The sequence below is a fragment of the Podarcis muralis genome, chromosome 4 (genome assembly GCF_964188315.1).
Source record: "Podarcis muralis chromosome 4, rPodMur119.hap1.1, whole genome shotgun sequence".
Lineage (NCBI taxonomy): Eukaryota > Metazoa > Chordata > Lepidosauria > Squamata > Lacertidae > Podarcis > Podarcis muralis.
In genome coordinates, this window is record NC_135658.1 from 1,909,206 (window position 1) to 1,922,541 (window position 13,336).

The 13,336-nt window shown below is 46.1% G+C and overlaps 3 protein-coding genes across 4 annotated transcripts in view; 2 read left to right on the forward strand and 1 right to left on the reverse strand.

Annotated features, from left to right (window-relative positions):
* The window catches only part of LOC114589664 (uncharacterized), a 999,511-nt gene that overhangs the window by 666,262 nt on the left and 319,913 nt on the right, over positions 1–13,336 (reverse strand). The gene's annotated exons all lie outside the window — the stretch shown is intronic.
* LOC114603766 (uncharacterized) overlaps positions 1–13,336 on the forward strand; it is a 114,142-nt gene that overhangs the window by 92,178 nt on the left and 8,628 nt on the right. The window contains exon 7 of the mRNA XM_077927821.1: positions 8,728–8,734. Coding sequence (XP_077783947.1) covers positions 8,728–8,734 — 7 coding nt within the window. The remainder of the gene's footprint in view (positions 1–8,727; positions 8,735–13,336) is intronic.
* The window catches only part of LOC114589671 (uncharacterized), a 184,200-nt gene continuing 177,481 nt past the window's right edge, over positions 6,618–13,336 (forward strand). The window contains exons 1-2 of one of the 2 annotated variants that reach the window (XM_077927933.1): positions 9,588–9,793; positions 11,332–11,839. In XM_077927933.1, coding sequence (XP_077784059.1) covers positions 11,423–11,839 — 417 coding nt within the window. In that variant the 5' untranslated portion in view covers positions 9,588–9,793; positions 11,332–11,422. Of the gene's footprint in view, positions 6,692–9,587; positions 9,794–11,331; positions 11,840–13,336 lie in introns of those variants that run through there. The other variant, XM_077927937.1, reaches the window with a different exon arrangement.

Sequence of the window (13,336 nt, forward strand, 5' to 3'; positions counted from 1 at the left end):
GTGGGATCAATTCCAATCTGTTACCCCCGAGGATGTGGACAGGCTGCTTGGACGAGTGAAACCAACCACTTGTCTCCTTCATCCTTGTCCATCCTGGCTTATAAAAGCTAGCCAAGAAGGGCTGGGCGATGGGCTTTGTGGGGTGGTGAATGCTTCCCTCCGTGAGGGAGCCTTCCCGGACCCATCTTTAGATGTGGCCACGATGGCCAAATATCGCCCAGTCTCAAATCCTCCATTCTTGGGCAAGTTGATTGAGCGAATGGTTGCTGAACAACTCCAGGCATGCCTGGAGGAAACGGACCATTTGGATCCCTTCCAGACGGGATTCAGGCCTCAACATGGGACTTTAAACTGCCTTGGTAACACTGGTTGATGATCTCCGGCAGACTAGGGACAAAGGTGAGAGCTGTTTCCTAGTTCTGCTGGATCTCTCAGCGGCGTTTGATACCATCAACCATAACATCCTTCTGGAGCGTCTTGAGGGGCTGGAAGCTGGGGGAACTGTCATACAGTGGTTCCGCTCCCTACCCCTGGGCTGTGTTCAGAAAGTGGTGGGGGGGTGAGTGTTTGGAACCCTGGGCTCTCACTTGTGGGGTGCCTCAGGGATCCATCCTCTCCCCCATGCTTTTCAACATCTACATGCAGCTGCTGGGAGAGATCATCAGGGGGTTTGGACTTGGTGTTCATCAGTATGCGGATGATACCCACTCTACCTCTCTTTCAAATCAGAACCAGTGAAGGCGGTGAAGGTCCTGTGTGAGTGTCTGGAGGTGGTTGGAGGATGGATGGCAGCTAACAGATTGAGGTTGAATTCTGACAAGACAGAAGTACTGTTTTGGGGGACAGGAGGGGGCAGGTATGGAGGACTCCCTGGTCCTGAATGGGGTAACTGTGCCCCTGAAGGACCAGGTTTGCAGCCTGGGAGTCATTTTGGACTCATAGCTGTCCATGGAGGCACAGATCAAATCTGTGTCCAGGGCAGCTGTTTACCAGCTCCATCTGGTACGCAGGCTGAAACCCTATCTGCCTGCGGACTGCCTCACCACATTAGTGCATGCTCTGCTCATCTCCCGCTTGGACTGCTGCAATGTGCTCTACATGGGGCTACCTTTGAAGTTCTACCGAGACACTGAGGTCCAGCATCGAGGGCCTTCTGGAGGTTACCTCACTGTGAGAAGCTAAGTTACAAGGAACTAGCAAGAGGGCCTTCTCGGTAGTGGCACCCTCCCTGTGGAACGCCCTCCCACCAGATGTCAAAGAGAACAACAACTACCAGACTTTTAGAAGGCATTTGAAGACAACCCTGTTTAGGGAAGCTTTTAATTTTTGTTGTATTAGTATTTTAATATTTTATTTGAAGCCGCCCAGAATGGCTGGGGAAGCCCAGCCAGATGGGCGAGGTATAAATAATAAATATTAAGAATAATTATCATTTTATTTTTTTTCTCCTGTAGTAACCTATGTTATCCATCATTTGAGAACCACGATATTGTTCTCCCTTTGCTCTTCTTTCATTTTTATCACAGTCTTTGAACTCTAATACTTTGAAGGAGCGAGGTTTTAATTTCATGAAGTGAAGCAGCTCATCCTCTATTAACAGTCGTAGCTGAGATAGGAAGACCATGTTGAGGGTCTGGAGAGAGTGTTCAGACGGGACTTAATCTGGAGGGAGAAGCTGTGGGAAGACTCTTCTTCTGGGGTCTCCTTCCATTCGGGAGGGGAGAGATTTTCTAGGAAAAGGAGATTTCTGAGTCAGTAAAAAGGACTCAGAGGATCCCCTGGGTCTGGCATACAAAGGAAAATACCTCGGGAGTGGGACTGCTAAGAGAGAGGGGAACCGAGGAAAAGTGGCCCCTCGCTCACGGACCAAAGTATGAAGCCATGAAGGAAGCTGGGCTGTCCTGTCATAACTAAGTGAGGGAATGAGAGAGAAGCAGCAGAAACTGAGTTCAGCCTTTTAGCATTTATTCTGGATACCTGAAGTGTGACACCTGATTTTGAGAGGAGGGAGTTTAAGAGAAGCTGTGTCTGTATAGTGGTACCTCGGGTTAAGTACTTAATTTGTTCTGGAGGTCTGTTCTTAAGCGGAAACTGTTCTTAACCTGAAGCACCACTTTAGCGAATGGGGCCGCCGGAGCACAATTTCTGTTCTCACCCTGAAGCAAAGTTCTTAACCCGAGGTACCATTTCTGGGTTAGCAGAGTCTGTAGCCTGAAGCGTATGTAACCTGAAGCGTTTGTAACCCAAGGTACCACTGTAGTACCTTGTTTAATCCTGTGACATTTAGCTGAAGTAATAAGTTAACGTCTACCTGACAGAGGCCTTCCAGAATCTGATTCAGAGCCAAATTTGGAGACATATGTCACACAGACAATTTCAGAATGGCTGGGAGAAAGCAAAGATTGGTTGGATGGGTTTCAGAGAGCTGTTTCAGAATTAGATCGCGTCAAAATTGAGAACGGAGGCAGCCAGGAGATGTTTTATTAACACTAGAAACAAAAAGAGTGAAGGACGCAATCCTTCAGAACAGTTTTTGAAAAAAATCATGTGGTTGCCGGACAGAAAGTAGATATCTTTAGAGAGATTACACTGAAATTGAGACTTAGAAGAACCAAATATAGATATTTAACAATAGCACTCAGAAGAGCTGACATGAGATATAAATGGGAATTCCCAGAGGGCATTTCCTTTACATACACGAAAAGGAGATACAGGCTAACATCAGAATTTCAGAGAATCCTTTGACAAATACAGGAGAGACTTAGATTCCAACTGCTGAAAGGCACATACGGTATTCTGTTAGAATGGGAGACGTAAAACGAAGATGTGAAACCAGTTATGATTAAATGGGCACAAGATATAGGTCATAATATTATTGTGGAAGATTGGGAAAGGTTATGGAAAACCGATTTAAAATTCATAGAGTGTTCCTTGCTGAAAGAAAATTATATGATGTATAGATGGTATATGACACCAGTGCAGTTAGGAAGAATGAAGAAAACCAGCTCAAATATGTTTTGGAAGTGTAAAGAAAGAGACGGGACTTTTTACTATATGTGGTGGGATTGTAATGAAATCAAAAAGTTTCGGGAAATGATATATAGTGAGTTGAAGAAAATGTTCCAATTAAAATTTGTTTAAAAACCTAAGGCATTCTTGTTAGGGATTGTAGGAAAAGACCTGCCAAGGAAACTGAAAAATATCTTTATGTATGCGACAATGATGGCAAGAGTCTTAGCAGCACAAGGATGGAAGAATGAGGAAATCCCGACTAAAGAACTATGGCAAGAGAAATTGTTGGAAATCACAGAATTGGCAAAATTGACACACAAACTATGTGACAAGGATAACTGTGATTTTAAAGATGAATGGGGACCCTTTACAAAGTACTTACAGAAGCAACAAAATGAACTGGACTCCTTGGCAGGTTTTGAATAAACATTTACAAACTTTTTATTGATAACATTTAGATAGATAAATTAAGGATCTATACAGTTTTGTAACATGCAGAAAATAACATATGTTGATAAACCAGAGAGAGGAGCTGGGGGAAGTCGGGGGGGTCAGGTTTTTTGGAGAGGGGAAAAATAAGGGGGGGGGGATTTAAGGATGATATGTATTTTGATAAAATGTTATGTTGAAATTACTAATAAAAATATTTTAAAATAACATTTTGAAAGTGTGTGTGTGTGTGTGTGTTTACAATCAAGCAGTGTATACATTTTATGATAATTACAATACATCATGACATCATATAACATAAGCAGGAGTTATTAAAAAAATTAATAAAATAGCACACTGTCTTTCAGGTTGTGTCTTCCTGGAGTTACACACCTCTGCTGGGTGGAGAGGGAATGGTCTCTCCTCCTTCATCTCAGCTCCACAGCAGTTCTCTCAAAAAGACTTGGCACTCCAGAATGCGGAACTCAGAACCCTTTATAACATAAAAACACAATCAAACAAGGAACTTATAGTGCTGGGGAAATAATAATAATAATAATAATAATAATAATAATAATAATAATAATAATAATTCAATTTATATACCCCCTTTATCAAAATATACCAGGGCAGTGTACAACATTAAAAGCAGAATACAGAACAACAATGATAAAAACATAATAAAAAGCATTCTGTGAGACAGCCTAGTAATGCAGCAGGGGAGACTCACTGCTCACCTGCTTTTAAGGCCACTATGGGGCTGTGGTGATTCATCCAAGGGAGGCTCCTCTGCTGGCCCTCCAAAAATTCTGACATAGTCCACTCTTTCTCCTGTCACCCACAGCCATAGAATATGAAGAGAGTTGTCCTCCCAAAATCTGCCTAGCCTCCAACATGTTGCAGAGGGAAATTGGGACCTGCGACTTCTGGGGCCACGCTCCTGAATGAGTCACGTAACTCCCGCAAGAGCAAGTACCCCCCAAAATGGGGCGTCTTTTGGGGCCACAATTTCACGGGAGCCTAAACAGGACATCCTGGGAGCCAATCAGAAGCCAGGGTGGCTTCTGGATTGCAGGACGTCCCACTCAAAGCAGGACAGTTGACAGGTATGTGAAGACCGCCAAAGATGGAGAGTCCACAACCCATAGTGCAGGCATCCCCAAACTCAGCCCTCCAGATGTTTTGGGACTACAACTCCCATCATCCCTAGCTAACAGGACCAGTGGTCAGGAATGATGGGAATTGTAGTCGCAAAACATCTGGAGGGCCGAGTTTGCCTAAGCCTGCCATAGTCAATATGGCTGCCTTTCCCACTGGCTGAGATGCTTCTGCCCATTTCATCTGCTTAGCCAATCCAGATATTCACGGCCAACAGGTCCCACCCCTGCCTCCAGCAATCTCTTTTGTTACACTCAATGGGTGTTTGGTGGTGGGCAAGGGGAACCATGGGGCAGGGTCCAGGATGCTCAGATTCATGCCACCAGACCTCCCCTCTGAGGTCCCCCCAGGGCACCTGCTCAGCTGAGAGGAGGGTGTCATAGCACAGGTAGCAAATCAGCTGCTGCTCCGTCCCTTGAGGGATTACCTGCCTCACTTAATTGGCCAAATATTCCCTAAGGGCATCACCCGCCACTATATAAACCCTCTCACCCCCTGCAGCAGCAATGAGGTGGTACAGCTTTCGGGTGCTAAGAGTGTGTCCCTGCTTTGGGAGGGGGAACACAGCCCCCCAGCAAAGTTTGGAGGACGAGCCAAGAGGTATAGCCGGACACTGGAAGGCAAACAGTTGCAGGAATTTATGTAGTTTTTTTGGGGGGGTTGCCCCTGCAGCAGATATCATGCACATGCAGCCCACTACCAAAATCAGCATGATCACTTTTGTGACGTTTGTGACTTGTCCCCACAAAACACTTCATCACAGTTTCTTCCTATCTGGTCAAAGTGCCTCTGCTGCACAATACCAAATGTAAGATTTCACTAATAAAGGTATCTATGTACTGGCTCACTGGGAAAACTTCAGAAATTCATCTAGACATGTGAGCTCAGCTACTCAGCAGCCCCTTTACCTGAGTGATGATTCCTGGCACCCTGATGCCTGAGTGCCGGACAGGTTGCCATTCCCAAAATAACAAACCCAGACGAAGACAAAAGGGTGTGATTGAGTTCCCTGGGAAACAGGGAAATGTAAATATCTCTTTTGTTACACTCCATGCGTGTTTGGTGGAGGGCAAGGAGAACCATGGGGCAGGGTCCATGATGCTCAGATTACTGCCACCAGACCTCCCCTTACCATGATGTATGAGTGATGTAGTTTGGGGGGTGTAACATGGGGATTAGCAGCTAATAAATGTTTGGGGCTTCCATCTTGTCCCACCTGGTGTCAGGTGGGAGTCCTGTCACGACAGTCTTCAAGAAAGACCAAGCCAACTGGCTGCTCTTTTGCTCTGATATTCCTGGCTGGTGTCCTTGTTTTTTGTCCAAGGGAACCCTCAGATTTCTCCATTAACAAAACGTGCCCAAAGCCTTCAAAATGTGCCCTTTCCTGCATTTTGGAGCTCAGCAATGCGTAGTCCCAGGAGAGGCAGGAACAGCGTGTCTTCCTGTTCCTCCCTCAGCTGAGACCTGCCTGGATGGAGACCTGAGAGCCACCTCTCAATATCTGGAGGGCTGACCCATGGAAGAGGGAGCCAGCGTGTTTTCTCCTGCCCTAGAGCACCCAGAAGAAGGGACCCAGAGGACCAGAAAGCAGTTTCTTCTGACGGGAAGAGCAGCAGAATCCCTTGGGAGATGGCGGACTCTCCTTCCTTGGAGGTTTTTCAGAAGAGGTTGGATGCTTTGGCTGAGATTCCTGCCTTGCAGGGGGGCTGGAATAGATGACCCTTAGGGCTCCCTCCCATTCTAGGATGAGGTTCCTTGCTTCCTGCAAACCCCTTTTCCCTGCAACCTCTTCCTCCAGTTTCTGGCCAAGGGAGGGAGCGGATCACAGACCAACCAAGAGCGTCCCCTCAAAATGAGCATCTCTGGGATTGTGCAATGCAGGAGAGAAAAGGCAGAGAGGACTGAGCAGGGTGGACTCGGCTTTGCAAGGGTTAAAGGGAACTGAGCTGCATTCCTAGAGGGGACAGGATGTAGAGGGGGGGCCAGGTCCTCCAGAGGAAAAGCCCCTCCCTCCCCTTCCTGCAAGCGTTGGGGGGGGGGGGTTGATTTCTGCTATTGCAAATGCTGCCTTGCTCTCTTCCACGGGGATCTGGTGAGTCTCCTCTCCCCCCCCCCCCCCAGAGGCTGCAGTGGGGAGAACGTGGGGGTCCCAGGGCTGCAGCAGGGGAGGGTGGCTCATGTGGGGGGGGGGGAAGCCCCAGGGAGCAGGGGGTCCTGCCTGGGAGGGACGGGGATGCGCGAGGTTTGCAACTACAGTACTCTATCTTCTGCATTTGTATAAAGACGCTGCTTACTCCTTTGGGAAGGGCAATCCTCTCCTGGGATCTGGTGAGTCTCCTCTCCCCCCCCCCCCCTGGAGGGTGCAGTGGGGAGAAGGGGGGGGGGTCCCGGGGATGCAGCAGGGGAGGGTGGCTCATGTGGGGGGGGGAGCCCCAGGGAGCAGGGGGTCCTGCCAGGGAGGGGCGAGGTCGCAGGAACTGTCTCCTTCCTTTAGATCTTTTGTGGGGGGGGGGAGCGGAGGAGGTTACTGCCCCCCTTCCAGAAAATAAATTATTCAGAGCCCCCTGGGAAATCTAGCAGATAGAAATCTAGCTTCTTTAAATAAGGCTATCAGTACGACTTCTGCTGTGTGTGACACGGGTCAGCGTCTTTGCACAACAGAGGAAACACGCATGAATGGTTGCTCCAAAACCTCTTCCTTTGTTTCCCTTCTTTCTTTCTCCTTATTGGCAGAGGAGGCCAGAAAAGCAGATCAAGCCAAGCTTTGTGAGGAGCTGGGTATGTTTGGTTGGAGAAGAGGAGACAGAGAGGAGATAGGAGAGCCATGTCAGTTTAGATAATATATTACGGTCAGAGACTAGCTTATGAAACACACTTGGGGGTACAGTCACAGAAGTAAAACAGGCAATTTATGTACAACAACAAATTTAAAAACAATGTACACCAACAAACTATCCCAGGGAGTTGACTCAGAGTCACCCATGAAACCGAGTTTGGGGATTTTCATTACGGACTCTTTTGAGTTGGGAGATGGTCTGCGCCTACAGATCTGTACACAGAATCTGGCGACCATCCAGGTCATCTTCTGATCTTTGCCTAACAGCAAAAGGACAAATTTTTGCTTTTGCGGGAGGTCAGCGAGCCTCACCCGCAGGGGATCAATGGTCTTACTACGTGTCTCTTCGTAAAAGGGACGTCTGAAGAACAAGTGTTTTGGCTTCCTATTTCTCCCAATGGACAGGTGAGAAGTCTCTGAGCACACGGGACTTTTCTAAAGGCTCCATCCAGGACCAGCGAGGGAAGAGCCGAGCTTCTGGCGAGTGTAAAGGCCCTTCTTGTATTTCTAGATGCGAGAAAGAAGAGATATTCTGCCAGTGCGGCTATATATTTCTCAATTTCTCCAATTTTATGGTCCGAGCACCTTGTGCAGTCCTGTTGTCTCTCGGTATCTAATATTCTTTGCCTGACCGTGGCTTTTGCCTGGCCCAAGCCCAGACTTAGAAGGTCTTGAAGGGCAAAACCCAGTTTCTGGGGGGTGTTCAGAACTGCAGTCTGTCAGCCTGACTGGAATTGGTCACAGAGGATCAATGGGGCTATCCCCCGGGGGAGCAGATTCAATGTCAGCCATTTGTAGATTGATGTTAGGCAGATGCTAGCCTCCACTCTCACCATCCCCGTTTCTAATCTAACCCATGCGTATGAGACACATCTGGGCACTTGGAGGAGAGCTCTAAGAAGTGTATTTTTTAAAAAAAATAATATTTTTTAAAGTTTTAAAAGTTACAAAAAGAAAAAAGAAAAACACCATATTAAACAAAAACAAAACAGCACATCACAATAAGAAAAAAGAAAAAAAGGAACAGAAAAAAGCAGAAAAATAGAAACAAGTAAAAAACACACCAAACCTTCCTGTAAAGGGAATTGGGGTTGCTTGTGCGTAGAGGGTGCTGATGCTCTATGGCAACGTTCCCTGGCTAAAACTTTCCCTGGCTGAACAGCCCTTTCTCCGTGGCTGTGTCAGTCACTGGCAGAATCCGTCCGTGGGCGTTTCCTGAACTTCTTCCAACATAAAAATTCCTTGACGCCAAGTCTCCGCCTAGCCTCCCTGCGCGGAAGTCTTCTGCGCAGGGTGGGCGTGGCCAGCGGAGGTCCTGGACTCTCCCCGCTGGTCTCTGTGGAAGAGTCTTTGAGCCATCTCTCCGAAGTCCTTTCCTGCTCCCCTTTCTCCCAGGTGTCCCACTGATTTCCTTCCCCAACGGAAGTGTTCTCTCTCCCTCTGCTGGTCCCTTCTCCCGCATCGTTGGGGAGCCTTACCCCCACTCTTTGCAGTTCCCTGACACTTCCCATAACTTATCTTTCATTTGCTTGTTTCCTTGACCTCCTCACACCTCCCTTTTTTGTATTCTAGTTCAGTTAGCTATTTCAGCAAATCCTTTCCATCTCTTCCACTTTTTGTCCTGTAATTTATCTTAATATAATATAACTTAACTTTCCCTCCTTTCACCAATTAACAGTCTGTTTTTTCCTAAACCTTTATAACATTTCTGCTAAAACCACATAGCTTCATTCCAACATCCTTCTAACATTCATTAATTTTACAATGTTTCTGTAGATAGTCTTTAAATTTCTTCCAATCTTCCTCCACCGACTCTGGTCTCGGATTCTGCCAGTCATTTCCGCCAGTTCCATGTAGTCCATCACCTTCATCTGCCATTCTTCCCGGGTGGGTAGATCTTGTGTCTTCCAGTACTTTGCAATAAGTATTCTTGCTGCTGTTGTAGCGTACATAAAGGAAGTTCTACCCTTCTTTGGCACCAATTGGCTGACTATGCCCAGGAGAAAGGCCTCTGGCTTCTTCAGAAAGGTATAAGAAGAAGAAGAAGAGTTTGGATTTGATATCCCGCTTTTCACTTCCCTTCAGGAGTCTCAAAGCGGCTAACATTCTCCTTTTTCTTCCTCCCCCAGAACAAACACTCTGTGAGGTGAGTGGGGCTGAGAGACTTCAAAGAAGTGTGACTAGCCCAAGGTCACCCAGCAGCTGCATGTGGAGGAGCGGAGACTCAAACTCGGTTCACCAGATTACAAGACTACCGCTCTTAACCACTACACCACACTGGCTATATTTAAATACCTTTTTCATTTCATTATAGATCATCTCCCAGAAAGCCTTAATCCTTGGGCACGTCCACCGAAGGTGAAAGAATGTACCTTCAGTCTCTTTGCATTTCCAACATTTATTATTGGGCAAATGATAAATTTTTGCAAGCTTGACTGGTGTCATGTACCACCTGTAGATCATTTTCATTGTATTTTCTATTAAGGCATTACATCCCGTAAACTTCGTACCTGTGGTTCATAACTGTTCCCAGTCAGACATCATAATATTATGTCCAACATCTTGTGCCCATTTAATCATAGCTGATTTCACCATTTCATCCTGAGTATTCCATTTCAACAGCAAGTTATACGTTCTTGACAAGTTCTTAATTTTGGGATGTAACAGTTCTGTTTCCAATTTTGATTTTTCCACCTGGAAGCCAATTTTTTTATCCAAATTATATGCTTCCATTATTTGGTAATAATGAAGCCAGTGAGAGCTCTAAGAAGTGAGAGCTATCAAGGGGGGAGGAAGCCGAGGAAGGTGGGGGCAAAAAGGAACCATAAAGGAGTTGTGCCAAAGTTTTGGCCTTGTATAGTTTTCGAGCTGCGGGAACGAAGAAGCCCCCTTGTGCTCTGAAAAATTTAAGGATACAATTTGCGGGTTTTTCCGCTGAACTCCCGATGGAGTTTATGTGTAGTTTGTTGGCTCCTGAGGTCTGTACCACCATTCCTAGATACTTATAGTTTGTGACTAATTTATGGCCTTGGAGTTCCCAGCTTTTAAGCTTTGGTTTTCCCCCAAAAGCGAGTATCTTGGTCTTTTGATAGTTGATTTTGAGACATTCAAATTCACAGTATGCTGCGAGCTTTCTTAGTGCTCTTTTGAGTCCAATGGGGGTTCTAGATAAAATTACTGCGTCATCGGAATATAGGAGGACCGAAATATGCCGATTTGCGAGCTTTGGAGGGTGGAGTTCTGAGTCATGGAGTGCAGATACTAAATTATTTAGATAGAAATTGAATAGTAGAGGGGCCAATAGGCACCCTTGCCTGACTCCTTTAGAGGTTTTAATAGGGTCCTGACTCTAAGAGCCGTGTTTGCGCGCAGTGCCTGAATTAAGAGCAGAAGCTCTTAATTCTATGTAGGTCCCCTGTAGTCTGTCCCAGAGTCTGGTTCTGGAGACTGTATCAAAGGCTGCTTTTAGATCAACAAAGGCAGTGTATAGTGAGGCCGGTCTTTAGGAGAGCCATGTCACCTGGGCGCAGGATTCCAACCAATGGCTTCAAGCTACAAGGAAGGAGATTCAGATTCAACACACGTAGTCATTTTTCACTAGGAACCAATGACTCCCTTGTCAATCAGTTCTGATTTCATGCATTGAGTGGAAGGAAGGAGCAACCAGGCTGAGTCCCCTCGCATTAATCTCTTCGCTTGCCTCCACATTTCCACAATCTCCCTTCTAGAGGTCTACATCTCCTCCTCCTCCTTTTTAGAAAGATAGCTCAGAGTCTGGACTGTGGTGCAGTCCTACCCTGGTTCCCAGCAAGACTCATCCATGCTTGCTCAGGGAAACTTTTTCTTCTCCTGATATTGTACAACTTTTGTAACAGAAGAATGTATTTGCTTTGTAGGATTTGCTAGAGCTTCTCATTCAGACAGACAGAACTTGGCAGAAGACCAAAAGGTTCCTTCCCATCTCTCAGAGGCTTCCTGAGAGCACAGATGGATGAGCGAGACACAGCTGGTCCTAGAGCAGGAAGAGGCCATGCAATCCAAACTGGGAGCAGTGGGGGATTCTGGGAAAACTCTGTGCAGAAGATCCTGGGTGAGGAGGATACCCACTGCTCAGAGGTACAGAGCCAGCAGTTGAGGCAGTTCTGCTTCCAGGAGGCCAAAGGGCCCCGAGAGGTTTGCAGCCGACTCTACCACCTTTGCCACCAGTGGCTGAAGCCAGAAAGGCACACAAAAGCTGAAATGCTGGACCTGGTGATCTTGGAGCAGTTCCTGGCTGTCCTTCCACCGGAGATGGAGAGCTGGGTGAGGGAATGCGGAGCGGAGACCAGTTCCCAGGCGGTGGCCCTGGCCGAAGGTTTCCTCCTGAGTCAGGCAGAGGAGAGGAAGCAGGCAGAGAGAAAGCAGGTGAGAGAGACTTTGCTCTGGATACTCCCAAGGGGCTCCAAACAGGATGGAGAATATCCAAAAATGGTCTGCTGATGGCCCATCCGTTTTCGGGGAATGAAATCTAACACCCTTAAAGTATCTGTCCTTGTGTTCTCTTTCTAATATTTCATTTACTGTTTTGAATTCTTGTTGTCCTTTCAGAAAAAGGATCATTTTGCAGAAATGGAACTGGATTCCTGTGAGGCAGAGAGGCCTCCATTGGACACCAGAGAGAGGCCACTGGGTAAGGAGGAAGGTGGCTTTTCTCCATTTGGTCTTGTTCTGTTGGTTTTCCAACTCATCTGAGGGTTCTTTTCATCTTGGGTTTTTTTTTGAGGGGTGCTGGTTGTGAACAAGGGTTCAGAGGAGGGGAGATGTATTTCTGCACACCTAACATGAAATGGGCACAAACCTTCAACTGCACTCAGCAGGTAAGGCTTTCTCAAAGCCCATCTGTAGTTAGAGATGTCCTGTTTCCTCTGTGAGAGAAGCAGGCCCTCCTAGCATCCTGATTCCCTTTTTTTCTCTTGCAGGTGGCAGAAGGATGCCGGCAAGACCTCCTGATCCGCCTTTTCATGGGGGCAGAAGGGAAGCAGTGGCTGTGGAACCAGACCAGGTCAGGGGAAGCTGCCTCGTGGGGTCAGAGGCCGAGGGATGGAGCAATGTCATGGACTGAGCCCAATACTCAGCCAAGTCTGTGAACATCGTGTTCTTTCTGATAAAGAGTAAACTCCAGCTGTGAACTGTGGGATTTCCTGCCCAGATAACTCTGTGACACCAGCCTTCTGAATGTTGCCAGTAGGATTCATCTGTACTTGCAGTTTTCATGGAATCCTAGAGTTGAAAGGGACCCAAAGGGTCATCAAGTCCCACCCCCTGCATTGCAGGAGTCTCAGCTAGATAATCCAAGACAGATGGCCATCCAGACTAGGCTTGTTTTATTTCTGTATTCATCAATGAATGCTAAAATAGGCTTCTTCTTTTTAAAAAAATGATATTTATTAGGAGTTTAAAAAATTACAGAAAATAGAAAAAAGGAAAACAATAAAAAAATTAACAGAATATACCTTACAATACATAAAAAGAAAAACATAGAAAAACAATATAGCAAAACAGCAAAAAGAAACTAAAACGCTAAAACAGACATCCAATGTTCCATATATTTACCTTTCATTTACTTGTTTCATCGGCCTCCTCACACCTCCCTTTTTTGTATTCTAGTTCAATTACCTATTTCAGCAAATTCTTTCCATCTTTCTCAATTTTTGTTCTATATTTTATCTTAACAGTCTAACCTTAATTTTTTTCATTTTGGCCCATTATCAATCAGTTTTTACTTTATTCTTTATTACAATTCTGCTAAAACCAAATACCTTCATTCCAGCATCCTTCTAACATTCATTAAGTTTGCTATATTTTTGTATATATACTTTAATTTTTTTCCAATCTTCTTCCACCGACTCTTCTCCCTGGTCT